Source organism: Mirounga leonina, unplaced genomic scaffold (genome assembly GCF_011800145.1).
Source record: "Mirounga leonina isolate KUSES-001 unplaced genomic scaffold, KU_Mleo_1.0 Mir_114, whole genome shotgun sequence".
Taxonomy (NCBI): Eukaryota; Metazoa; Chordata; class Mammalia; order Carnivora; family Phocidae; genus Mirounga; species Mirounga leonina.
The window spans coordinates 26211602-26237142 of NW_023270265.1; the positions used below are offsets into that span (position 1 = coordinate 26211602).

General features: G+C 46.6%; 1 protein-coding gene across 4 annotated transcripts in view; it reads right to left on the reverse strand.

Moving 5' to 3' along the window:
• The window catches only part of PKD2L1 (polycystin 2 like 1, transient receptor potential cation channel), an 89413-nt gene that overhangs the window by 27756 nt on the left and 36116 nt on the right, over positions 1 to 25541 (reverse strand). The window contains exons 1-7 of one of the 4 annotated variants that reach the window (XM_035027262.1): positions 8539 to 8556; positions 6949 to 7077; positions 6116 to 6373; positions 5851 to 5952; positions 4139 to 5337; positions 1386 to 1665; positions 740 to 853 (exon numbers count right to left, since the gene is read on the reverse strand). In XM_035027262.1, coding sequence (XP_034883153.1) covers positions 740 to 853; positions 1386 to 1665; positions 4139 to 4150 — 406 coding nt within the window. In that variant the 5' untranslated portion in view covers positions 4151 to 5337; positions 5851 to 5952; positions 6116 to 6373; positions 6949 to 7077; positions 8539 to 8556. Of the gene's footprint in view, positions 1 to 739; positions 871 to 1385; positions 1666 to 4138; positions 5432 to 5850; positions 5953 to 6115; positions 6374 to 6948; positions 7078 to 8538; positions 8557 to 25541 lie in introns of those variants that run through there. The other 3 variants (XM_035027251.1, XM_035027272.1, XM_035027282.1) reach the window with 3 other exon arrangements.

Below are 25541 nucleotides of genomic sequence, written 5' to 3' on the forward strand. Positions count from 1 at the left end.
GAATGGTAGAGCCTGGTGTTTGCACCCAAGTCTGTGTAAATTCAGAGCCTATACCTTCAATCTATAATTCTTTGACTCTATCCTTCCATGGTGCACTTGTTCTATCCTTTCACTTGGTATTCTCGAATCAGACACCAAACCTTTCCAGTTTGTATCTGTAGCTAGAACTTCAAATAAGCTTCCTCCAATGCCTGTGGCATGGTGGTCTCTCACATGGGAGAATCTTAGCTACACTGACCACACTACACCACTTGCATCTTTAGCCCTTTTATTGGGATTCTGAGCTCTAAGGCCTGCTGAACCTTTCTCCTTCTGCTTTTAAACAAATGGGGATCAGACCTAGCACAATAATCACATGAAACCCACCAAACTATTCTTCATTCCAAATAGAAAGGAACTGTTTTCCACTTTTTATAGAAGGGTAAAAACTTCCACTTGCCAACAGAACATGGTGGCTGCTGAGTTGGTGTCAGGAACGTGAACTTAAAAACTGTATTTCCCTTGCAACTCTTGACAAAGTAACTTTAACAGCTTTCTAACAATCTGCCTTCTCCTGAACTCAGTGACAAGTTCTTTTTAATCAAAACATCTTAAGCTGAAAAGGTAATCAATCCCAGGACATAGCCGGCTCACAGATAGATGCTGTCTCCTCAGGCATTGCTGTGGAAGTGTGTATACAGATGTTGTACACAGAGATGCTTCTTACAGCCAGAGGTACACAGAGACAGATGTTACTCACAGAAACAGATATCCACCAGGAACACGATGTATATTAACAGCTCCCGCAGGGTGGTCTTGACATAAAGCTCCCGGTTCTCAGCTGTGTTCTCAGTCAGCGTTGTTCCCCAAAGTCCTAAGGGACAGAGATGCCTAGGATCGCTAGCAGCAGGTTCCTCCCAGATACCCAACCCACCAGTCCCTGGATATTACTCCCATTTCTACCCCGGCCCTTTGCTCACCCATCACCATGTATCTTGGCTGAATCTGGCTACTCTAACCACACTCAAGCCTGCCCTCCTTCATCAAACACCCTGAGGTAGACAGTGGAAAAGACATTGAGTAGCAGAGAATGAAGACATGGAAAGGAGGTTCTTGTTTCAGGTGGGACAGCCTAGGTAGGGGATCATCACAAACATGTCCTCCTTCAAGCTAACTCCCTCCATACCCTTCTGTGCCCCCAGAGATGACTCTACCAGGCTCTCCCTCTAAGAGACCACTACACTGGCCTCTGTGTTCTGGGGCCTTCAGCTCTAACAGACAATTCATAAAGCCCAAAGAGACTGAGATCCCACCTCTTCTTCAGGTCACATCTCCCCCCCTGCAAAGCTTTTGGGACTCCCTTCCTAACTCCAGTATCCGAGGAGAACTCTCCTCCCACCAGGTACCTCTGATGCCACGACAGATCTGGAAGCAGCAGCTGGCTACCAGGGTCCTATAGGCCTTCTCCTGGGATCCATCTTCAGGCTTTTTGGGTTGGGGCTGGGGGGGCACTGTCCTGGAGATGGTGCAGATCCTCAGTGTCCCATGTGGGGAGGGGGGACCACTGTAGGCAGGGTTGTCCCAGGCTCCACTCCCCATCTTTTGGAGCTCTTGCCCCTCGGGACTTTCCACAGCATTCATGGGGAATGAGGTAGGGGGCCTGGCACCGCAGGTACCCACTGTCCCCTGAAGAAAGGGGGAGCAAAGACACAGCCCAGTCTAGCCAGCAGAAGGCAAAGGAGCGTGAGAGCAGCTGGTCTCAGGAAGCCTCTGCTTCCTGCCTTTTGTAGTGGGAATCTGTCCCCACTGGGGGAGGGGCAGGCGGGAGGGGGTGGGGAATGGCTATCAGTCCTGTCAGGGGCTCTCTTTCTCTTCCTCTAGCTTCAAGACAGGGCGTGGAAGGGAGCTGGAAGTCAGGGCTTTGGCAGGAGAGAGAGAAGCCTGGGAGGGAGATGTGGTGACTGGGGTGGAAGGAAGGAGGGGTGAGAGAGGCCAGTGCTGGGGCGGGGAGGAGGGCTGTTTACAGAAGGGGCCTGGTGGGGGGGGTGGTCCCAGTCAGACAGAAGAGGAGATGAGAGAGCAGTGGGAGGGGCTGGCAGACTCCAGCCAGTCTGGGCGAATTTCCACTAAAAGCTCCTGAAAGGGCCGCCATGGATTGGGCTGCAGGCCAAGGCCGGGGACAGGAGACTGGAAAGTGCTGCTTCCCTTCCAGGCTCATTCAATGGTGTCTGAGGCTCCTTTAATGTCTCACCTTGAGCTGTCCCTGGTGGGGTGGAAAAGGGGGGGCTCCCCTTCTTCACTCTACCCCTATAGCTGGGCGAAAAGCTAGTGGCAGGAGGAGCTTCTGTTTCAGATACTTAAGGGTCAGGGTCTCTGACTGCTGTTGAGGTTGGGGCGGGCGCAGAGACGGGGGGCACTAGAGTTCCAGATTATCTGTATCCTTCTGAGGTCTGCCCTCATACAGCTTATGAGAGAACTACACTGATAGAAAGATGTTCCTTAAGGGTGTGGGGCTCAGCCTAGGGAAGAGCCTAAACCCTGATTGGGAGAATGCATGAGAGAGCAAAGGGCAAGGACAGTGTGACTTGGGACTCCTTAAGAGGAGTGGATGTCTGGACCCAGCTCAGCTGACAACTTTACCTAAGGGTTCGTAGTATTGGACTGAGGACTACTAAGCATGAGCACAAAATGGAACTATGAGAGGTATCCGAACTGATCTGCTTTCTTTTCAATCTCTGGTGTCTGTGCCCTGAGCACATCCCTGCCTAGGCCCTGCTCCGGCCTCTGATCACTTGTCCTGGCTCCCCTAAAAGCATGTGCTGTGGCCCAGAATGGTACTGGCCCCACAGGGGCAGGGGGTTACCTTCTCCTTGACAGCTGCAGTGGGGGCTGCCCTCTCTCCAACAGCTGGTTCCCCACCTGGGCCACTCTATTGCCCCACTTGACCGAAGCCCATGTTCCCCCCACTCAGTAAAACACCAGCCTAGTGGAAGTCACCAGTCCTGAGTGTCCCCATAAAGAGATCCTGATCCCAGACAACCCAAGGCTGGCCTCGGGCCCTTGATAAATACACCCGAGAAAGGACTGGAAAAGCAGCAGCTCTCTTACCCCTGGCTCTGCAGCATGCATCTCCTGCCCCAGGCCCAGATACGGTTAGGGAATTAACTGTCTGGGCTGGAGTTAAGGCCTCTCTGTGAGCTTCCCTAGATGGAAGAGTTTCATCTCTACATTTTAGCAGCTAATGAGACATATTCCAAGGTTCTTGTTATCTTTGGAAAGACAAAAGATCATTTTGTATGAAATCAGCGGATAGTGAAGGAACCGGAGCTGCTGCCTCTCACCTACAAGCTTTTCAAACAATTGGAAAAGGACCCCTGGCTTGCAAAACTGAACATTAGGACAGAGGTAATGAACAGGAAGCTAGCAGCATAGTCCCAAGAAACAGCAAGAGGAACGGAGATGGTTTCGGATTCCTTGGGGGATAATTTTATATTCTGAGAGAGGCTAGTGATCAACAAGGTTTTGGATAGACTCAAAGAGGTTCATCATGCGACAGGTCCCACACCCTTGTGACATTAAGGCCAGAGCTGGACTGCTTTATTCATGGTCACCCACTGAGGAAACATTGCTTTCCCTGCTCAGTCTTTAGCATTCCCCATGGATCAATCATAACACCCCCGGGAAGCACAGGTTATATAACCAGCTTGAGAAATTTTCTCAAAAGATGTTGGGCATTCCTAGGTTATTTAGTCTTACTCAAGAAGTCCTAAGTATGGTAATCAAGTGGGAGTTCCTGATGCTTTCGTCTGCCAGTTCTTCATGTCCTCAAGTTTCTGTGGCACTTGGTTTTTCCCGAGTGGCCAGTTAATAAGGGCAACGAGTATCAGAGTCCTGTGGCTCAGGTTGCGTTTTAGCAATTTAGCAAAACCCAAGAGGGTTGACCTTGAAACCCAAACTCCCGGTTTAACTCTTGGTTCAGCAACTTACTAACTGTATAGTTCCGGGCAAGTCCCTTTGAGACTTAGTTTGTATATCTACAAAGTGTTCCCATTAAAGCCTGCCCTGCTGACCGAAGGACTGTTTTAGGATTCAAACAGTAGATATAGAAACCATTATAAACTGTGTGCTATAAAGCACCAAACAAATGTAATTGTCTTACCACAGCATCCATCCTTGTGTACCCCACTCATCCGCAGCAATTCATGTTTCAGGGAGATACCTTCAGTCAGGACTCTGTTGTCATTATCTCTGAGAGACAAGGGTCCCAGAACCCTCGGTATCCACCCCCATTCCACTCCAGCTGACAACGGCAGAGTGGAACGATGGCATTTCACCTGAAGACTATTATAACAGTAGTCTGGAAAGAAAATGGCTCTTAGAAGAGTTTCATGAGGACATGGCAAGACTTGCTGTCCATCAGAACCCAAAGTACTTCTTTACCATGATGCCTCTTAGCCCACTTGGTGAATTGGTCCCATTGCTTCACTGGGATACATTTTTTGGTTGCATGCTATCCTATTGCGCACACCAGAAAAAGATTACTACATTTCCACCACCAGTACCCTCCTTTCTCACGCCATGCACATCCTAGCCAGGCTCCTCAGTGCCACTCAGATCCACTAGGTCCTGACAAAGAGACCAGAGACAGCAAAGGCCATGGGATAGAAACTTGTAGCTCATTTCCCTATAAGTTCTCCATGTAAATTTCCCCCAGGAGAAACCACCTTCCATATTCTAGAGAAAGGAACCCTGGGGTGACTCATGGTCCAGATTCTACGGGGAGAAGCTTCAAATCACCTTCTGTGTTTTACATAGTGACCCTCAACCTTTTCCACCCCAATAAACATAAACAATAGAGCACACTCTATAAGTAACAATGGCTCACTATGGCAGTGATTCTCAATGGAAGACACTGGAGATCACTCATCTATAAGAAAACCCTGCACCTAAGGACTTACCCTTCACCAGTATACCACCAGTCATCTGCGTGGCAAAAATACCGAAATTTGAGTAGCTGAAGTTTTCAGCAACAAACACAGTGGACCAAGCAAACTGACATGAGAAGGCTAATCCCAAGGGAGTCCCCCCTCCCTGTTTTTGTACAATAAACATCATAGCACTGTGCCCGGGGCCACCACAAGCCACAACTCCTTAGAACAGACAAGCCAGATCCATTGGAAGATTCAGGTGTATGAAGTCCTGTTGCAGCTGTCCCAGCCCAGAAGGCCAAGAAAATAGCATTTTGTTGTATTTTGTCAGGGACCTCACAGAGAGGCTGGACGAGATCCACTTCCCTCATCGAAATGACCCACTTCAGTCTTTTACTTCCTTCCTGTGACCTCCTGGATTTAACAAGTCCTGTTGGAATACATTTTGCATCTTCTGTCTCTCCAAAGAGAACTTTTTTTTTTTAAGATTTTATTTATTTATTTATTTGACAGAGAGAGAGAGACAGCCAGAGAGGGAACACAAACAGGGGGAGTGGGAGAGGGAGAAGCAGGCTTCCCACTGAGCAGGGAGCCCGATGAGGGGCTCAATGCGGGGCTCGATCCCAGAACCCTGGGATCATGACCTGAGCTGAAGGCAGATGCTTAACAACTGAGCCACCCAGGTCCCCCAAAGAGAACCTCTTTAAATGAGCCCTTCAGCTTTCCTCCCATTTCTAGAGACCCCTCCTGGACAACTATTCCCGTTTGCCCATGCCTTCTACAGAAGATTGGACAGGTAGAGGGGACCAACAAAACCCAGGTGGTGGGAGACAGATGATGTTATCAACAAAAATAAGGAAGTTAGTCTTCAGTTGCCTGGAAACTTGGGTCTGAGGCCATGATCATGCCCCTGCTGAGCGTAGTCCAGACATGGAGTACTCACATGGTCTTGAAGTAATCAGTCAGCGTTATCACTTCCAGGCAGAGCTCCAGCTGGGGCAGGCAGGGTTCTGTATAGGATGGTGAGTGTCAGCCCAGCCTCCTGCTAGAGAAGGTGGAGTGGGGGAGGAGAGAGCTCCATGTGAATTGGAGACACCAGGCTAGAAAGAAAGGAGGGAGGTGGAGGGGAAAGAAAGGCACGAGAGAGAAGGGGGATTATGGGGAAGAGAACTTGAGAGAACACAGTTCTTTCCTTCAGAGCAACTCACCAAATTTCACAGGAGACTTGGCTGACTGAATGTCCCAAGCCTGTGAAGAGGGGAGACTGGAGCACCCGGGCAAATCCCTCAGGCACTCACCCTTCCAGCATCATTTCAGGGTCTCAGGGCAGTCACCCAACACACCCCCTTGTCCCAGCTTCTCAGGGCCCCATCACAGGGGACACATATTTTTCCATCTTGAGTCTTCATTCCAGTCATAATTCAGTCCACAGGTATTTGCTGAATGCCGACTATACAGGAGGGACTCTGGGATAAGCAGCAAATAAGATCATCAGGGCCCCTGCCTCACAGAACTTAGATTCTGGCAAAGAAGATAGGCATCAAGCAAATACACAGATAACTTAGGATTTGTAATCATAAAAAGTGCTGCAAGGGAGGAGTACAGGGAGCTATGAGACAATGCAGCAGGAGACCTAAGGCTCTAAAGCAAATGAGGAATAGAATCACGATTTCTACCTCTCTTCCCACTTCTTGGCCCTGCAGCAAACAGGGTTTTCTGAGATTCAGAAATGTTTTACCGCTACTATATATAAGGAAACAGACTGAGGGGCGCCTGGGTGGCTCAGTTGGTTGAGCGACTGCCTTCGGCTCAGGTCATGATCGTGGAGTCCCGGGATCGAGTCCCGCATCGGGCTCCCTGCTCAGCGGGGGGTCTGCTTCTGCCTCTGACCCTCCTCCCTCTCATGCTCTCTGTCTCTCATTCTCTCTGTCTCAAATAAATAAATAAAATCTTAAAAAAAAAAAAAAAAAAAGGAAACAGACTGAGTTAAATGACCAAACAAGGAAAAAGTTATGACAATGCAAGAAATGTTACAACTTACAGTAACCTTTATCCCTCATGGTCACAGGGCACATGAGTTGAGCTCAACTTGAAGGCTTGTTTTAGATTCCTTCTGAGCACATGGAATCCAACCACTTTTCATTCCTGAAATCGATTATCTCCTTGATACCTGGGAAAGAGGCAGAAATTAATAAGAGAGCTAGAGTAGTAAAACTACAAAGCGATGAAAAATTTCCCAAGGTGAAGGCTTTACAGGTGTATACTTATCTCCAGGCTCACCAAGTTGCATACATTAAAGATGTGTAGCTTTTTGTATGTCAATCATACCTCAATAAAGGTCAATTTTTTTTTAATTTCCTGAATGGGAATTTGGAACCAAGAGCTTAAGTTTCTTTTATTCTGTTCACCCTATACTCCCAAATCTAGAAATCTATCCTGATGTTTCTATCAGCATAATTGATAACAATTTTTTAAAAGCTGAAAAAGAGGAAGCTCAAATATCCAACAATAGAAAAAATATTAGATAAATAAGGATACAAGTTTGAAAAATACCTGTGAGTTAAGGATGTAGTTCTTTTTAAAGGGCAGGCACGCCTCATAAGAAGGAGAGAGTAATGTGTTTATGGTTTGTTAGTCCTTCTTTCTTTGGGGGCTAGAACTTGCTCTTCCTGCCCCCATCTCCTTGAGAAGAGAGAACTATATGGACTTGGATTCCCCCCAAGAAACTTAGGACCCATCCAGCCTTCTCTTCCCCTCACCTTGAGGTGGACTTTGGATGACACAAAAACAAGCAGTTTTAGTATTAGAAAAGGCTTATTGGAAATTCTCACCCTGAACTCACCCAGAACTGCATGTGATATGGTGCTGCCATTCATTAAAACCAACTGGAAATTTGAAAAAAAGGATACATATACATGATGGGTTGTTGTGCAGAAATCAACACTTTGGATAGTATTTAATGTCATGAGAAAATGCTCATCATAATTCTGGCATATATATCTACAGAGTCCATATTTTATATGTAAATTATACTTGGATGCATTTAAAAAAGGACTAATGTTAAAGAATTTAACAACGTAGTAATGATATCTCTGGGTGGATGCTTTTTATTTTGCTAATTTTTGTTTTATTTTGTTTATTTTATTTTCATTAATTTTTTCCTACTGTAATTATGAGTACTTTCACTTTCAGAAAAAAAAGTATTTTTAAAGGCCAGGAGTCAGTAGTTATTATGTTCATAAAGACTCGAGGTGCATTTTCATCTTAGACTCACAGAAGCTCTTGGGTGGTTGGCTTCGCCACACTGGCCCTCCACACCAGCCAGGAAACATGACAGTTTATTTTTTGACACGAGAGTCATACATGCAATCACTTTGCTTTTCACCTGTTTGCTCCAAGACTTTGTATTAATTGCTACTTCCTTGGAGACTACAGTTGGGCAAGAATATGGGTGAAGCATGTGATGAGTATGAGAATAGCTGCCGTGAGAAATACAGCATCTAACAGCAGCTCTGAGGAAGGAAGGTAACTGGGGTGGCAAGTGGAAAGTTCAAAGAAGGAAATTTGCAATGAATAGCATTGAAATGGATTTTGAGGGGCGCCTGGGTGCCTCAGTCAGTTAAGCATTTACCTTCAGCTCGGGTCATGATCCCAGGGTCCTGGGATGGAGCCCAATGTTGGGCTTTCTGCTCTGCGGGGAGCCTGCTTCTCCCTCTCCCTCTGCCTGCTGCTCCCCATGCTTGTGTTCTCTCTCTCTCTCTCTGTGTCAAATAAATAAAATCCTTAAAAAAAATGAAGTGGACTTTGGATGACATCCTTTGGAAAAGGAGGACAAATATTTTAAGAGACAAAAAGAAAGCATAGCTACCATTTATTAACCACCCACATGGCAGACGCCTTACAGTGCATTATATTAATTAATTCTCACACAATCCAATGGAGTAGACTTTTGTCATTCTATTTTACAGGTGATTCGAGAGATAAATTGTGCTGGAATCCATCTTTGAGTCAGATCTGTCTGACTACACAGAATGACTTCCTGGGTGTCATCCACACAGGGATAGCAGTGCGTGCAAAATCTGGCAGGTGGGAACATTGCTTGCTCTTGTGGAAGAACAGTCCCACTGTTCTCACTGGAGAATAAGAAAGAAGCCTGGAAAGAGGGTTGGGAGTGAATATGGAAGGCCTCAAATGCCAGACATTTAATTCATTCAGGCAATAGAAATTCAACTGGATTCAGGCAAAAGAAAGACAAAGAAAACTTCCAAACAGAGGAATGAAATGAAAACTAAATTTTATGAAACCTAATCGGACAATAAGGGTTTGCTCTGGGGGGAGATTGGAAGCCAGGAAATCAGTTGGAAGTTTGCGGAGCTAGTTTAGGGACAGGAATGAAAGCCTGAATGATGATGGTTACAGACGAATAGAAAGGAATGGGAAGATATGTGAGGCCTCCCAGAGGCAGAACCTGCAGGAATTAGCACCTGACTGGAGGTAGGGTACAAGGGAGAGCAAAATCAAAGCAGCTCCAAGGTCTCAAACCCCTACCTGGAAGGTCAGTGATGCTATTAATGGGGTGGGCGGGAGGAGAGGGATCAAAAGTAGGTTTCAGGAGCGCCTGGGTGGCCCAGTCGTTAGGCGTCTGCCTTCAGCTCTGGTCATGGTCCCAGGGTCCTGGGATCAAGCCCCCGCATCGGGCTCCCTGCTCAGCAGGAACCCTGCTTCTCCCTCTCCTACTTCCCCTGCTTGTGCTCTCTCTCTCGCTGTGCCTCTCTCTGTCAAATAAATAAAGAAAATCTTAAAAAAAAAAAAAAAAGTAGGTTTCAGCATGAGATTCAATTCTAGGTATGTGTAAGTCTAAAGTGCTAACGGGGGGCACCTGGGTGGCTCAGTCGGTTGAGCGTCTGCCTTCGGTTCAGGTCATGATCCCAGGGTCCTGGGATCGAGCCCCGCATCGGGCTCCCTGATCGGCGGGGAGTCTGCTCTTCCCTTACCCTCTCCCTCTGCCTCTCTCTCTGTCTCTAATGAATAAATAAATAAAATCTTTAAAAAATATTTAAGAAATAAAGTGTTAATGGGACACTCAGATGTTGAAATTTGTGGGCTCACTGGACAATTTGGGTTAGAGTTTGAGACAGTAATAAACACTGGTGAGAGTGATGGTGTAGTTAGACGTGTTTATTGGAGGCACAGGAACAGCTGAAATTGCCAAAGGATTGCATGAAGGGAGAAAGGAACTGAAGTTGAGGGGCAAGGAAGAGGAGCCAGAAAGGGAGAGAAAAAGCCATAAGAGAGGCAGGGGGAGAACCAAGAGTTTTCAAGACACAAAAGTCAGGGGAGGAGTATTTTAAGAAGGGAGTGATTGTTGACTGTACCAAACAGTGCTAAAAGGTCAAGTGTTCTGATAAATTAAAAGCCTTCAGATGGTTTAGACTAGAATCTCTCAGGAGACCTTGGAAATTGAGAAGGCTGTGGATGCCTGATTTGGAGAAGTGGGGGTGTTGAGGTTAAAGAGTGGATGGTGAGACAATAAAAGAAGTGGCTCCATTTAACTACACAAGTAATTTATTAAGTATTTACTGAATGCGGGCACTATGAACTTCTTGCATATCTGCTTGGGGATGTCCTAAGAAACCAAGACCAACCATACTCATCTTCATGTCCTAAAAGCTTCCCTTGATTCCAACTCCTATTATGGTGCTGGGTTTTATTTTTTTATAGTTTTTTTAAAGATTTAATTTATTTATTTGACAGAGAGAGAGACAGCAAGAGAGGGAACACAAGCAGGGGGAGTGGGAGAGGGAGAAGCAGGCTTCCTACTGAGCAGGGAGCCCGATGCAGGGCTCAATCCCAGGACCCTGGGATCATGACCTGAGCCAAAGGTGGACGCCGAACTGCTGAGCCACCCAGGCGCCCCCATGATGCTGGTTTTTAAGAAAAAAAAAACAGCTTTATTGAGATATAATTCACATACCGTACAATTCACCCATTTAAAGTATACAATAATTTTCCATGTGTTCACAGGTATGTGCAACTATGGTGCTAATTTTAAAGGAAAAACACTTGGGCATATGGTTCAGAAGTCAACACCTACAATTAATGTTGCAAACGAGGGAGAAGGGGACCCCAACAAATTCTCCACGGGCACCCTATCGAGCAGAGTCACAGAACAGAGTGGGAAGATGCCAAGGGGCTTTGCCTATCATGGCCACCAGGTGGCAGCAGAAGCGTTGCCCTCTCTCCGTCAGTCAGAGCCAAACCAGTTTGGAGAGATTGGCATTCAGAGGGTCCAGAGACCACTCCTCTCTCCATCTCCTTCCTGTTGTTTATTCTTTTCTTCTAGGTAACTCTAAAGGTTCACAACAGGTCCCACTAACAGGTTCTAACCCACAGGGATTTATCATTCTGGCAACCTAGTAGACTTCTGTGATGATCTGAGTCTTCTGAGACACAGACACCAAGGCTGGGAGGTGGTTGTAAGGTTCTGAGGAAGGAAACAGCTGTGAGAGAAAATTGGGCAGGTGCCCAGGAAGGCTAGGAGAGCTGTCAGACGTTGAGGTAAGTGTGCCCCTGAGTGAAGGAGAGAGTGTGGGAAGGTAGGGTGGATTTCTGCGGCAGAGTTAGTCTAAGAAAGTTTTGCCAAGGCCTTCAGCGAGCCAAAATAAACCATCAGGGGAGTTCGATGTCTCGCAGGATGGGGGGCCCACCTTAGTATCCTTGCTCAGCTCAATTAGTGGCCGGGCAGCTCCTAGGAAGGGAAAGTTCCCAGGCTGCTCACCTGGAAGTCTGGTCCAGGTGAATGCTCTTGGTCAGTTATTCATAGTTGGAGGTCCATGAAACCCGTTCTCATGGCCTCCACACCTTCTTTTGGAGAAGGGACAACCTTAGCCCTCAGGCAGCCCTCACTCTACCAAGTGTCATCTGTGTTCCCCTCTGAGGGGGAGAGTTCAATCCCTTCCTCTCACCTACCCCCACCAGAGACTAGGCTACTCCCATACCCTGCATCTGACTCTGTTCCTGCTCTCCCGGATTAATCCAGATACAAGCATCCTCCCAAGCAAGCCCTACATTTTTGTGCCTCTGTCTTTGGTTCCTTCTTGCTGATAAACCTGGAAACTTGAAGGTGGTGACAGGACTAGCAGTGTGTTGAGTTTAGCCCTGACCCATGGGCCCAGCAGTCAGCCTGTCCTGGCAGGAAGCTGATTGGCCAGCACCAGGCCCCATCCCTTTCCTGGGTCCCCACTGCCTCAGGTGACACTGCCCAGGCACCTGAGTGGTTGGCAGTGTGGTTCTGGCCTCAGTCAAGGCCAAGTACATAATAGGGCAGCCATAGCTTTGCCAGGTGGTTCAGAGGGCCAGGTAGCTCTTGGGGGTTCAGGATGAAGAAGCTGGCACTTGTCTAGGGAAAGCAGAGGTTTGGTAAGGAGGGTGTTAGGGGAGAAGACTACTGGGTATCCAGCATGACAAGGACCAACTGGGTCAATGGCCCCTGTGGGCCTCCCTGAGTGCCCTTGGGGCTGAGGGGCCTGCTGCGTATGGGGCTCTGGGTTCTCAGAGAACCCATACTCCCCTTGGCTGGTTCTCAGCTAAAAGACAGGCTTGGGAGGGATGGGATGAATACAGCTGGCTCTCTGGGCTGCTTCTTGAAAGGAGGGCATGGGGAAACCAACAAGTCTGCAAGAGTATGTCTGGGCCAGATGACTTTGCAAATCCTGAGTCCTCAAGGTAAATAAAAGGCAACAATTCTAGGCTTTAAAAGGGAATCCAGGGCGCCTGGGTGGCTCAGTCGTTACGCGTCTGCCTTCGGCTCAGGTCATGGTCCCAGGGTCCTGGGATCGAGCCCCGCATCGGGCTCCCTGCTCCGCGGGAAGCCTGCTTCTCCCTCTCCCGCTCCCCCTGCTTGTGTTCCCTCTCTCGCTGTGTCTCTCTGTCATATAAATAAATAAAATCTTTAAAAAAATAAAATAAAATAAAAAATAAAAGGGAATCCAGCCAGAGGTGCATGGGTGGCTCAGTTGGTTACGCATCTGTCTTTGGCTCAGGTCATGATCCCAGGATCCTGGGAGTCCAGCATGTGGGCTCCCTGCTCACTGGGGACTCTGCTTCTCCCTCTCCCTCTACCCTTCGTCCTCCCTCTACCCCTCCCCCTCTGCCCATGCTCTGTCTCTCACTCTCTCTCAAATAAATAAAGGAGGGGGGAAACATGGTGGAGGAGTAGGGGACGCTATTTCAACTGGTCCCCGGAATTGAGCTGGATATCTACCAGACCACTCTGAGCACCCACGAAACCAGCCTGAGATGTAAGAAGATCTGGATCTCTACAAACAGAATATCACAGGCAGTTGGTTTTGAGGTACGAAGCAGAGAGCTGTGATTCTGCAGGCAGATATTGGAGGATAAACGGCAGCGGGGGGGTGCCTGGCCGTGGGGATCCTGCACCGCCGGTGAGTGACAGCCTCAGGCGCTGCGGTCGGGGCACAGACTCGCAGACCAGTAGCGGTGGGAAAGGACTTTAGGGCAGCACCCAGGGTGGAAAACCAGAGCAGGGGGTCTTGGGAACTGGGAGCGGCTGGCGGTTTTAGAAGCACAGAGGGCAGAGACGTGCCCCGACCTGGAGGCAGGCCTGGGAGCACTGCGGAGGGGTGCACAACCCAGGACGCTGCAGTTTATGGCAGCACGGACAGAAACGGAGACGGTGTGGCCTGGAGAGCTCACTGAAGAACAGACTGCGGTCTCTCTGCTCTGAGGCAGAGGGTTGGAAACGGTCTCTTCTGCTCTCATTCGCGGAAGAGATGCAGAAAGCCACCAGGGAAAGCCGCCAGAGAACAAAAGCCCCCAAAACTGATTCCCGCTGAGCCCATCCCCTGCCACAGGGGCGCAGGGCAACTCCGCCCAAACAGGGTTGCCTGAGTAACAGCGTGGCAGGCCCCTCCCGCAGAAGACAGGCTGGGAAAACAAGAGGCCAGCAACCCTAAGTTCCCAAGAAAACAGGTGCATCTTGCTTGGGTTCTGGTCAATAATTTGGACTCTATACATTCCCTCAAATACCCATCAACAGAATGACAAGGAGGAGGAGCCCCCAAAATAGAAAAGACTCAGAGATTATGACTTATGCTGCAGATTTACAAATGGATGCAGATATAACCAAGATTTCGGAGATGGAATTCAGGCTAGCAATTGTGAAGACAATGACTAGAATGGAGAAATCAATTAATGGCAACATAGAGTCTCTAAGGGCAGAAATAAAAGGTGAATTGGCAGAATTTAAAAATACTATCGGTGAGATCCAATCCAATCTAGATAATCTAACAGCTAGGGTAACTGAGGCAGAAGAGAGAATAAGCGACCTGGAAGACAATATAATAGATAAAAAGGGAAAAGAGGAGGCCAGGGAAAAACAACTCAGAATCCATGAAAATAGAATCAGAGAAATAAGTGACACCATGAAGCGTTCCAATGCCAGAATAATTGGAATCCCAGAGGGGGTGGAGAGAGAGAGAGAGGACTAGAAGATGTATTTGAGCAAATTGTAGCTGAGAACTTCCCTAATCTGGGAAATGAAACAAACATTCGAGTCCTAGAGGCAGAGAGGACCCCTCCCAAGATCAAGGAAAACAGGCCAACACCCCAGCATGTAATAGTAAAACTTGCAAATCTTAGAACCAAGGAAACCATCTTAAGGGCAGTTAGGGGGAAGAGATTCCTTAGGTACAGAGGGAGGAACATCAGAATAACGTCAGACCTATCCACAGAGACCTGGCAAGCCAGAAAGGCCTGGCAAAACATATTCAGGGTACTAAATGAGAAGAACATGCAGCCAAGAATACTTTATCCACAAACAGAAATTTACAGGGACAATCTATAAAAACAACGTCTTCACAGGCAACATGATGACAATTAATTCATATCTTTCAATAATCACTCTCAACATGAATGGCCTAAACGCTCCCATAAAATGGCACAGGGTTGCAGATTGGATACAAAGACAGGACCCATCCATATGCTGCCTACAAGAGACTCATTTTGAACCTAAAGATACATCCAGACTGAAAGTGAAGGGATGGAGATCCATCTTCCGTGCCAGCGGACCTCAAAAGAAAGCTGGGGTAGCAATTCTTATATCAGACAAATTAAATTTTAAACTAAAGTCTGTAATTAGAGACACAGGAGGACACTATATCATTCTTAAAGGGTCTATCCAACAAGAAGATCTAACAATTGTAAATATCTATGCCCCCAACATGGGAGCAGCCATCTACATAAGCCAACTGTTAACCAAAATAAAGAGTCATATTGATAACAATACGTTAATTGTAGGAGACCTCAGTACTCCACTCTCAGCAATGGACAGATCATCTAAGCAGAAAATCAACAAGGAAACAAGAGCTTTGAATGATACATTGGACCAGTTGGACCTCATAGATATTTACAGAACATTCCACCCTAAAACAACAGAATACTCATTCTTCTCGAGCTCACATGGAACTTTCTCCAGAATAGACCACATACTGGGTCACAAATCAGGTCTCAACCGATACCAAAAGATTGAGATTATTCCCTGCATATTCTCATACCACAATGCTCTAAAACTGGAACTCAATCACGAGAAAAAATTTGGCAGAAATTCAAACACTTGGAAGCTAAAGACCACTCTACTCAAGAATGTTTGGGTCAACCAGGAAATCAAAGAAGAACTTAAACAATTCATGGAAATCAATAAGAACAAAAACACATCGGTCCAAAATCTATGGGATACTGCAAAGGTGGTCCTAAGGGAGAAATACATAGCCATCCAAGCCTCACTCAAAAAAAAAAAAGAAAAATCCCGAATTACCCAACTAACTCTACACCTTAAAGAACTAGAGAAAAAGCAACAAATGATGCCTAAGCCATGAATTAGAAGAGAAATAATTAAGATTAGAGCAGAAATCAATGAATTAGAAACCAGAAACACAGTAGATCAGATCAACGAAACTAGAAGTTGGTTCTTTGAAAAAATTAATAAGATCGATAAACCACTGGCCAGACTTATCCAAAAGAAAAGAGAAAGGACCCAAATTAATAAAGTTATGAATGAAAGGGGAGAGATCATGACTAACACCAAGGAAATAGAAACAATTATTAGAAATTATTATCAACAACTATATGCCAATAAACTGAGCAATCTGGATGAAATGGAGGTGTTCCTGGAAACCTATAAGCTACCAAGACTGAAACAGGAAGAAATTGACAACCTGAATAGGCCAATAACCAGTAATGAGATTGAAGCAGTGATCAAAAACCTCCCAAAAACAAGAGTCTGGGGCCTGATGGATTCCCTGGGGAAGTCTACCAAACATTCAAAGAAGAAATAATACCTATTCTACTGAAGCTGTTTCAAAAAATAGAAACAGAAGGAAAACCTCCAAACTCATTCTATGAGGCCAGCATTACCTTAATCCCCAAACCAGGCAAAGACCCCATCAAAAAGGAGAATTTCAGACCGATATCCCTGATGAATATGGATTCCAAAATCCTCAACAAAATCCTAGCTAATAGGATCCAACAATACATTAAAAGGATCATCCATCATGACCAAGTGGGATTTATCCCCGGGATGCAAGGGTGGTTCAACATTTGCAAATCAATCAATGTGATAGAACGCATTAATAAGAGGAGGGAGAAGAACCATATGGTCCTCTCAATTGATGCAGAAAAAGCATTCGACAAAATACAACATCCTTTCCTGATTAAAACTCTTCAGAATATAGGGATAGAGGGAACATTCCTCAAGTTCATAAAATCCATCTATGAAAAACCCACAGCGAATATCATCCTCAATGGGGAAAAGCTGAGAACCTTTCCCTTAAGATCAGGAACACGTCAAGGATGCCCACTCTCATCACCATTGTTCAACATAGTACTAGAAGTCCTAGCAACAGCAATCAGACAACAAAAAGAAATAAAAGGTATTCAAATTGGCATAGAAGAAGTCAAACTCTCTCTTTTTGCAGATGACATGATACTTTATGTGGAAAACCCAAAAGACTCCACCCCCAAATTACTAGAACTCAGACAGCAATTCAGTAATGTGGCAGGATACAAAATCAATGCACAGAAATCAGTTGCTTTCTTATACACTAATAACGCAACTGTAGAAAGAGAAATTAGAGAAACGGTTCCATTTACAAATAGCACAAAAACCATAAGATACCTCGGAATAAACCTAACCAAAGAGGTAAAGGATCTATACTCTAGGAACTACAAAACACTCATGAAAGAAATTGAAGAAGACACAAAAAGATGAAAAATATTCCATGCTCATGGATCGGAAGAATAAACATTGTTAAAATGTCTATGCTACCCAGAGCAATCTATACCTTCAATGCCATCCCGATCAAAATTCCAATGACATTTTTCAAAGTGCTGGAACAAACAATCCTAAAATTTGTATGGAATCAGAAAAGACCCTGAATCGCCAAGGAAATGTTGAAAAAGAAAAACAAAGCTGGGGGCATCACGTTGCCCGATTTCAAGTTATATTACAAAGCTGTGATCACCAAGACAACATGGTACTGGCACAAAAAGAGACATATAGACCAATGGAACAGAATAGAGAACCCAGATATGGACCCTCAACTCTATGGTCAAATAATCTTTGACAAAGCACGAAAAACATGCAATGGAAAAAAGACAGTCTCTTCAATAAATGGTGCTGGGAGAATTGGACAGCCACATGCAGAAGAATGAAACTCGACCATTCTCTAACACCATTCACAGAGATAAACTCAAAGTGGATGAAAGACCTCAATGTGAGACAGGAATCCATTAAAATCCTAGAGGAGAACATAGGCAGTAACCTCTTTGACATCGCCCACAGCAACTTCTTTCAAGACACATCTCCAAAAGCTAATGAAACAAAAGGAAAAATGAACTTTTGGGACTTCAGCAAGATAAAAAGCTTCTGCACAGCAAAGGAAACAGTCAACAAAACAAAGAGGCAACCCACAAAATGGGAGAAGATATTTGCAAATGACACTACAGATAAAGGGCTGGTATCCAAGATCTATAAAGAACTTCTCAAACTCAACACCCAAAAAACAAATAATCAAGTCAAAAAGTGGGCAGAAGATATGAAAAGACACTTCTCTGAAGAGGACATACAAATGGCTAACAGACACATGAAAAAATATTCATCATCATTAGCCATCAGGGAAAACCAAATCAAAACCACATTCAGATACCACCTTACACCAGTTAGAATGGCAAAAATGGACAGGGAAAGAAACAACAAATGTTGGAGAGGTTGTGGAGAAAAGGGAACCCTCTTACACTGTTGGTGGGAATGCAAGTTGGAAAACACTTTGGAGAACAGTGTGAAGGCTCCTCAAAAATTTAAAAATAGAGCTACCCTATGACCCAGGAATTGCACTCCTGGGTATTTACCCCAAAGACACAGATGTAGTGAAAAGAAGGGCCATATGCACCCCAACGTTCATAGCAGCAATGTCCACAATAGCCAAACTGTGGAAAGAGCTGAGATGCCCTTCAACAGATGAATGGATAAAGAAGATGTGATCCATATATACAATGGAATATTACTCAGCCATCAGAAAGGATGAATACCCAACTTTTACATCAACATGAATGGGACTGGAGGAGATTATGCTAAGTGAAATAAGTCAAGCAGAGAAAGTCAATTATCATATGGTTTCACTTATTTGTGGAACATAAGGAATAACATGGAGGACATTAGGAGAAGGAAGGGAAAAATGGGGGGGGGGGATTGGAGGGAGAGATGAACCATGAGAGACTATGGACTCTGAGAAACAAACAGGGTTTTAGAGGGGAGGGGGGAGGGGGATTGGTTAGTCTGGTGATGGGTATTAAGGAGGGCACGTACTGCATGGAGCACTGGGTGTTATACGAAAACAATGGATCATGGATCACCACATCAAAAACAAATGATATATTGTATGGTGACTAACATAACATAATAAAATTTTAAAAATAATAAATAAATAAATAAATAAATAAATAAATAAAATATTTTTAAAAGGGGGGGAATCCAGCCAAATCCTGTTGTGGAGCAGCAGAGAAATAGCCTGGAAATCCATCATGATTATATTATATTATTTTACACCTTAAATGTCAAAGGCGAGGCTGAAGGCAAGCATGGGATTTTTCCCTTTTCCCTCTTGGACAGGGAGAGTGGAGAAAAAAGGTAAAATGGCAAGTGGAGTAGAAGGAAGATGCCTCTGGGTAACCAGGGGGCCTTCAGACTGTAATTTGCCTGGGGGCCAGACCCTAGGTTCCAGGGTTTATGGAGCCTGGATGGGACCATGGGGGCAGGGGTGGGTGGTGGCAGGGCAGAAGAGAGATGGGACCCATCAAGTCTCCCACCCACTCTCTGCTTAGCATATTTGTTCTGTGCTTGGAAAGAACTCCTTGCTGGATAGTCTGTGAAGTACCTACTACACACCCAGCAGCTGTACTATTTCTACCACATCACACTACCACCTCCGCCCAAGCCCTGAGCTGGCACAACTTTCCTGAGTCTTGCAAAATAAGGTTAAATATAGGGATAAATATTAATAGACAGTCAAAGCACTTAGCACAGTGCACATAAGTAGACACTAAAAGAATGCTAAGTGGGTCTGTTTCAAGCCCATCCTCTCCCCCTAACCAGGTCTAAAGCACCTTTGTTAGGAAGGGTGAACCTGTACTCCACGTCTTATATTCACACTGTGCCATGAGCAGACATTATCTTGCCCAAATGACTACTGTGCTTTGTCTTGTTTCTCTTAGAAATCTGTGAGCTCTCTAGGGGTGGGACAGAACTCTGGCTCCATTCTCTCCGCTGCAGAACACAGCTCTGACTTTCTGCTGGGCACATGGAGGCTCGGTCAACATTCAATCCCCAGGTGGACACACTGGTTCAGAGGGACAGCATGGGCAAGCAGCAGGCTCTTGGCTGGAAAAGGCTAGCAGAGAGGACACAGAGGGAAGCTTCGCTCGGGACACAGCCAGCTGCCCTCTGGACCCTGTGCCCTGCTCAGCTGCTGTGTCAGTGCAAAGCAGAGGTGACATCAGCTATGGAAGAGGTTACTATCAGGCAAAGGGAAGGCCATGGGAGATAAAACTATCTGTGCTCCCTGGCATGGGATTGAAGGGGGAAAGGTTGTGGGGTTGGGGCCCAGTTCTGGCAGGGCCTGCAGGGAGCTACAGAAAGGGAGAAAAAGGGGAGGAGAGAAACAAGAGTGAAGGGGGAAGGGCTAGCAATGGCTAGGGTCCTGGCCCTTTCACTTGTGGGAGAGAGGCACTGGTTTGGAATTCTGGAATACTGATGGTGATGCCCTCAGGGCACTCTTAGCAACTAAGGGAAGCAAATGGGCATATACTTCTCTCTGACCACAGAAGAAAGGCTGAGGCCCCCCTCTCCTCTTCCCACTTTGGCTCAGAGCAGAATCAGGACAAGAAAGACTTTCTTTCAGCTCATATGTTATGGGAGCTGCTGGGCCTGTTTCTGTCCTGTAGCCTGTGCTGTCCATCTATATGGAATCCTCAAATGTGGGGCTGCCTTCCCAGAATGGGGAAAGATGCCCTGCAGCAGGTCAGGCCACCAAAAGAATCTCCAAACTGGCCTGGTCTGTGATCTTCTTGTCCCCAGGGTCTTACCTACCCAGGCTGTCACTCCCGAGGTCACATATTATGACCCAAGACATTAAGTGTTCCAAATCACATTATCTCATCTGGAGACATAACCCAAAGTCCTGGCAATAGATAATATGGCCTGGTAGAGGCCCTTCCCCTGGTACGTACACCTGCACATGTAAGCACAAGTCCAGAAGATGTGCTCAAGGAACCTAGTCAGTGGGGTAGCAGTTTAGAGTCTCTATCCTTCTTCTGAGCACATAGATTCATCAACTGCCCATTTACACTTTCATCCAAAATGGCCCCATGGGATTTAGCACCACCATCTCCTCCAGAAAGTCTTCCCTGATTCTCCCAACCTGGTCTGCTGTGTGCCTCTTCTCACTGTGTGCGAAGCTCATCCAGTCATAAGGATCTCCTCCACTATGGTGATTGCCCAAGGTCAGGAGCTCCATATGACCTCAGCACTTAGCACTATGCCTACGACCATGTGATGTTCCATAAACATTCACTGAAGGTAAGAACCAACATAGTCATGGAGGTGTGGGGGCCCCATCCCTTATTTCACTCAAGCACCTCCAGAAGCCAGTGGTGCCAGGACAGGATCGAGAAGGGCAGACCAGCCTGGCCCCCTCTCCTCTGAGAAGGAAGAGGGGAGTCGACTCCCCCTAGCTCTCTGGGTTGTCTACTGCCTGTGACTCAGCTTGGGCCAAGGGACAGGGAAGATTCCAAAGCCCAAGAGGGCCCTTCCCCCATCTCTCCACACAGAGAACTGGCTGGGGCAAATGCCAGGCCAGATGCAGGAGCTGGCTTCCCTCCCTTCTCCACATTGACTGTATCCCAAGGGAAATCCTGAGGTCAGAGTTGTGAGGACATTGTGTACAGCGCTGGCCTCTTGCCCTGCTGCCACGATGCCATGGGCAGTGTGGATAGACAAATACGTGGGGCTGGTTGGATCACAACTGGTCTCGGTGCGCTTGTTTATTTGAGCAAGCTGACACTTTAATCTCAGGACCTAGAAGGGCTGAGCCACAGCAGCTGGGAGAAGGCTTGGGTCCAACACCTATAGGTCATGGGGGAGGGGATGGGCCTAGTCTCTGGGACTCATGGGGTAGGGACTTAGGTCAAGGGAATGTATCATCTTTACTTATGTATACCCAGGAGCTGACTTAGATCTGTATTTTAAAGTGTCAAAGTGTGAGGAAAGAGAAGGTAAGAAGGACAGAGCTAGAGGGCAGCTGGGCCAGGCGACAGTGGTGAGTTGCCTGAGTGCCTCTGGGGCTCCCAGCCAGTCCTCCTGGGGCCTTCCCTCCCCAGGCTCAGAGCTTTATGGATGTTGCTGGCCTCTCCTTGCAGGGAGCCCGGAAGGGCAAAAGGAAGGGAACGTCGAGTGGGCTGTCCGGGTTGCATGAAGATCTGTGAACATACCTCCACTCAGCCCCCCACCCCCATTTGACATCTGGCTGGGGACACTCACCAACCCACAAGGTAGGCTTTCCACAAGGACCAGACCCCATCACTGAGCTGCAGCTCCATCTTGCTCTTCCTATCTGCAACCTAATGCTCCATAAGTCCATGGATGTGTCCCCAGGCTCCCTCTCCCTGAATGGGTCAAGAAGAGAACACGGAGGCCAAAACTGTCCCCAGTGCTGGGGCCCATCCATGTCATGAGGCAGCATTCATGAGAAGCACAAGATGTCCTGGGATGAAGGTCACTCGTGTGCAGAAAGCCATTCACAGGGGCCCTAATCCTGTCCCCAAACACCTGGGAGACTGATTCACTCTGGGGAGGGAAGCACATGATGATCCAAGTCTGCCTGCCCCCATTTCACAGAAGAGAAACTGAGTGACAAAGCATTGAAAGAACAAACCTGGGAGTAGAGGTGGAAGAAAGAAACAGGCTTCTGGAATCTTGCTAGTTTCCCTCCTCCCAAGTGGCAGCTTATGACTACAGTGTCACCCCCTTGCCTAACTGTGGCCGAGGGAAAGAAACTGAAACCTACAAAGGGTGTGGTTTTGATGGCCACAATGCAACGCAGTGTCAGTACCATGATGCCCAGGACTTGGGGTCTTCCCCATGAGTCCAGGAAGCAGAAACCAGCACACAGTGTGTGCCCAGACATTTCAGAACCCTTGGCCAGGCCATGTCAGAGTCATCAGAGACTGCCTTGACAGACCTGGCAGCTGAGTCTGCAGCAAAGAGTGACTCACAGCCACAGAGGTGAGACAGAGAGATGCAGCAAGGCTTCTGCTTCAAAGCCCAGGGAAGCTCTGGGAGGGCCCCCCCCCCAGGCCTAGAAGGCTCCCCTTCAAGGGAGATCATGGCTTCCCAGGGAAGTCTTCCCCCCTCTCACTGGGCCGCTTCCACCGTGAAGCCCAAAGCCACGCTTGGGGCCATGAGGTCATGAAAGGGAGGCAATGCCATTGAGAAGTGCCCACCCATTCAGGAGACAGAGCAGTCTCTCTCATCTCCTCTCACAGTGACCTGCCTGGGCTCACGTCCTTCCTTTGTCAGGGAGAGGAATTTTGACAGGACAATCAACATCTTTGCTCTCACAGCAGTCCCCTCTCAGAAGAGTCCTCTGACTGCCCACCCTTCCATCAGGCGTCCCTACAAGACAAAGATCAAATAGATGTAGCAGTGCAATTGCTGGGTGTCGTTCAGCTGCCAGGACTCTGATGGGAAGCCAAAGCAAGTCCAAGTTAGGGCCCAGGATTCCTCAGAAAGATCGCTATCCCTGATAGAGGCCAGGAAGTTTGGGAGGTCAGGTGGAAAGACTCAGGCTGCTCTGGTGAGCTCTGCCCTCAGGTTGTCCCCTGCAACTGTGTGCAATCTACAAATCAACATCACCTGATGGAGTTTCTGCCCATTCTGGGCCAGACTCTGAGCACATCCGTGAGAGTGAGTCTTGATTACAATATGTGTTCCTCAGAGGGGAGCCAGAAAAGTCATAGGCTAGTGGCAACTCAGCTAGGAAACTTATAAGACCCACACACTGAAGCACCAGGCTTATAGGGCAAGAGGACAGAAACGGAAGGAACGAAGGAAGGAAGGAAGGAAGGAAGGAAAGAAGGGGAAGAGAGGAGGGAAGGAAGGAAGGAAAGGAGGGAGGGATGGACCTTTGGGTTCCTGTTGAGCAAAGGTGATGCCCAGAATCTGCAAAGTTCCTGCATTTAGTAGAACTATTACTTTAAATCCCCTTATCCTTTCCCCCCCCCTGCACCTGAGCTTCTGTGTTTATTTTGTTAATTATCTCTCCCACTGGAATGTAGGCTCCATGAGGGCAAGAACATGGAGCTAACTCACCAGTGATACCAGCTTCCAGAACAGTACCTGCCTGTTTAGTAGGGGCTCGACAGATATGTATTGTATTGTGAATGAATGAATGAAGCAAGCAACTTCTAGGACTCCCTTTTCTGGCTACATACTCTGGTTCCCAACCCTTCCTAGCTGGGTTGAGGTAAAAGGACCATACGCTGAAACGTGCACTTCATAGGCGTTCAGTTTGATGATCTTGAACAATTGTATATATTCAGATAACTGCCACCCAAAACAGGATATGGAATGTTTCTATGACCAAAGTCTTCCCCCTGGCCCATTTCCAAATCAAGGCCCCTTATCCTGAGCAACCACATTCTGACTTCTCTCCCTGGAGATTAGGTTTTCCTGCCAGCAGCCTTCATATAAAGAGAACAAGCCACTTTGTCCTTTCAGCGGCTAGCTTCTTTGCTGTGCATGTTTTTGAGACCCATCCATGTTGCTGCATGTCTCTGCTGTCCATTCTTTTCCATTCAGAGTGTCTGTGCTGGATGAATGGCCCATCAATCGCTTATCTGGTTTCCTATGGGCAAGCTTTGGGGATGTTTCCCCTTTGGGGCAATAATGAATGAATCTGCAATGGATTTTCTTGTACAAGTCTTCTTGTGGACATGGGTTTTCATTTCACTTGAAGAAATTCCCAGGAGTGGAATTAATGATTCTTAGGATAGACGAATGTTGAACATTATAAAAAAACTGCCAACCATTTTCCCAAGTGGTTGTGACATCTCATGCTTCCACCAGCAACGGATGAGCATTTTAGTTCTTTCACGTGCTCACCAACATTTACTGTTCTCAGTCTTTTAAACTCAGTCATTCCAGTGAGTATGTAGCGTTACTCACGGTAGCTTTTTCTCAGAAATGCTTTTATTGAGATATAATTTACACACCCTCCCGTTTACCCACGTAAGTTGTACAATTGGTGGCTTTAACTATAGTCACAATGTGGTGCATCCATCAGCACCATCAATTTTAGAACACTTTCATTACCCCAGGAAGGGTAATGCACGCCTTAGCCTTCAACCACCCTCTTCAATCTCCCTCCTAACTCCGTCCAAGCCTTACGCCAACCCTTAATCTACTCCATTTTTATAGATTTCCCCATCCCGGACATTTCCTGTAAATGGGATAAGGAAGTGTGTGGTCTTTTGTGATAGGTTTCTCTCACTTAGCATTGTATTTTTGAAGTTCATGTACATTGTGGCTTGCACCAGCACTTCATCATTATTATTATTGCTGAATAATAGTCATTTGTAAAAACATACCACATCTTATTTACCCAATACTCATTTGATGGACATTTATGTGGTCTCCACCTTTTCTATTATGAATACTGCTGGATGAATATTTGTGTACAAGTTTCTGTGGGGACATATGTTTTCATTTCTCTTGGGTATATACCTGAGTGGAACTGCTGGATCAGATGGTGACTCCAGGTTTAGCCTTTGAGGAGCTGCCAAAATGTTTTCAAAAGTGACTGTACCACAATTGCACTACTGGGTATTTACCCCAAAGATACAAATGTAGTGATCCGAAGGGGCACCTGCACCCCAACGTTTATAGCAGCAGTGTCCACAATAGCCAAACTATGGAAAGAGCCCAGATGTCCATCGACAGATGAATGGATAAAGATGTGGTATATATATATACAACGGAATATTATGCAGCCATCAAAAATGCAA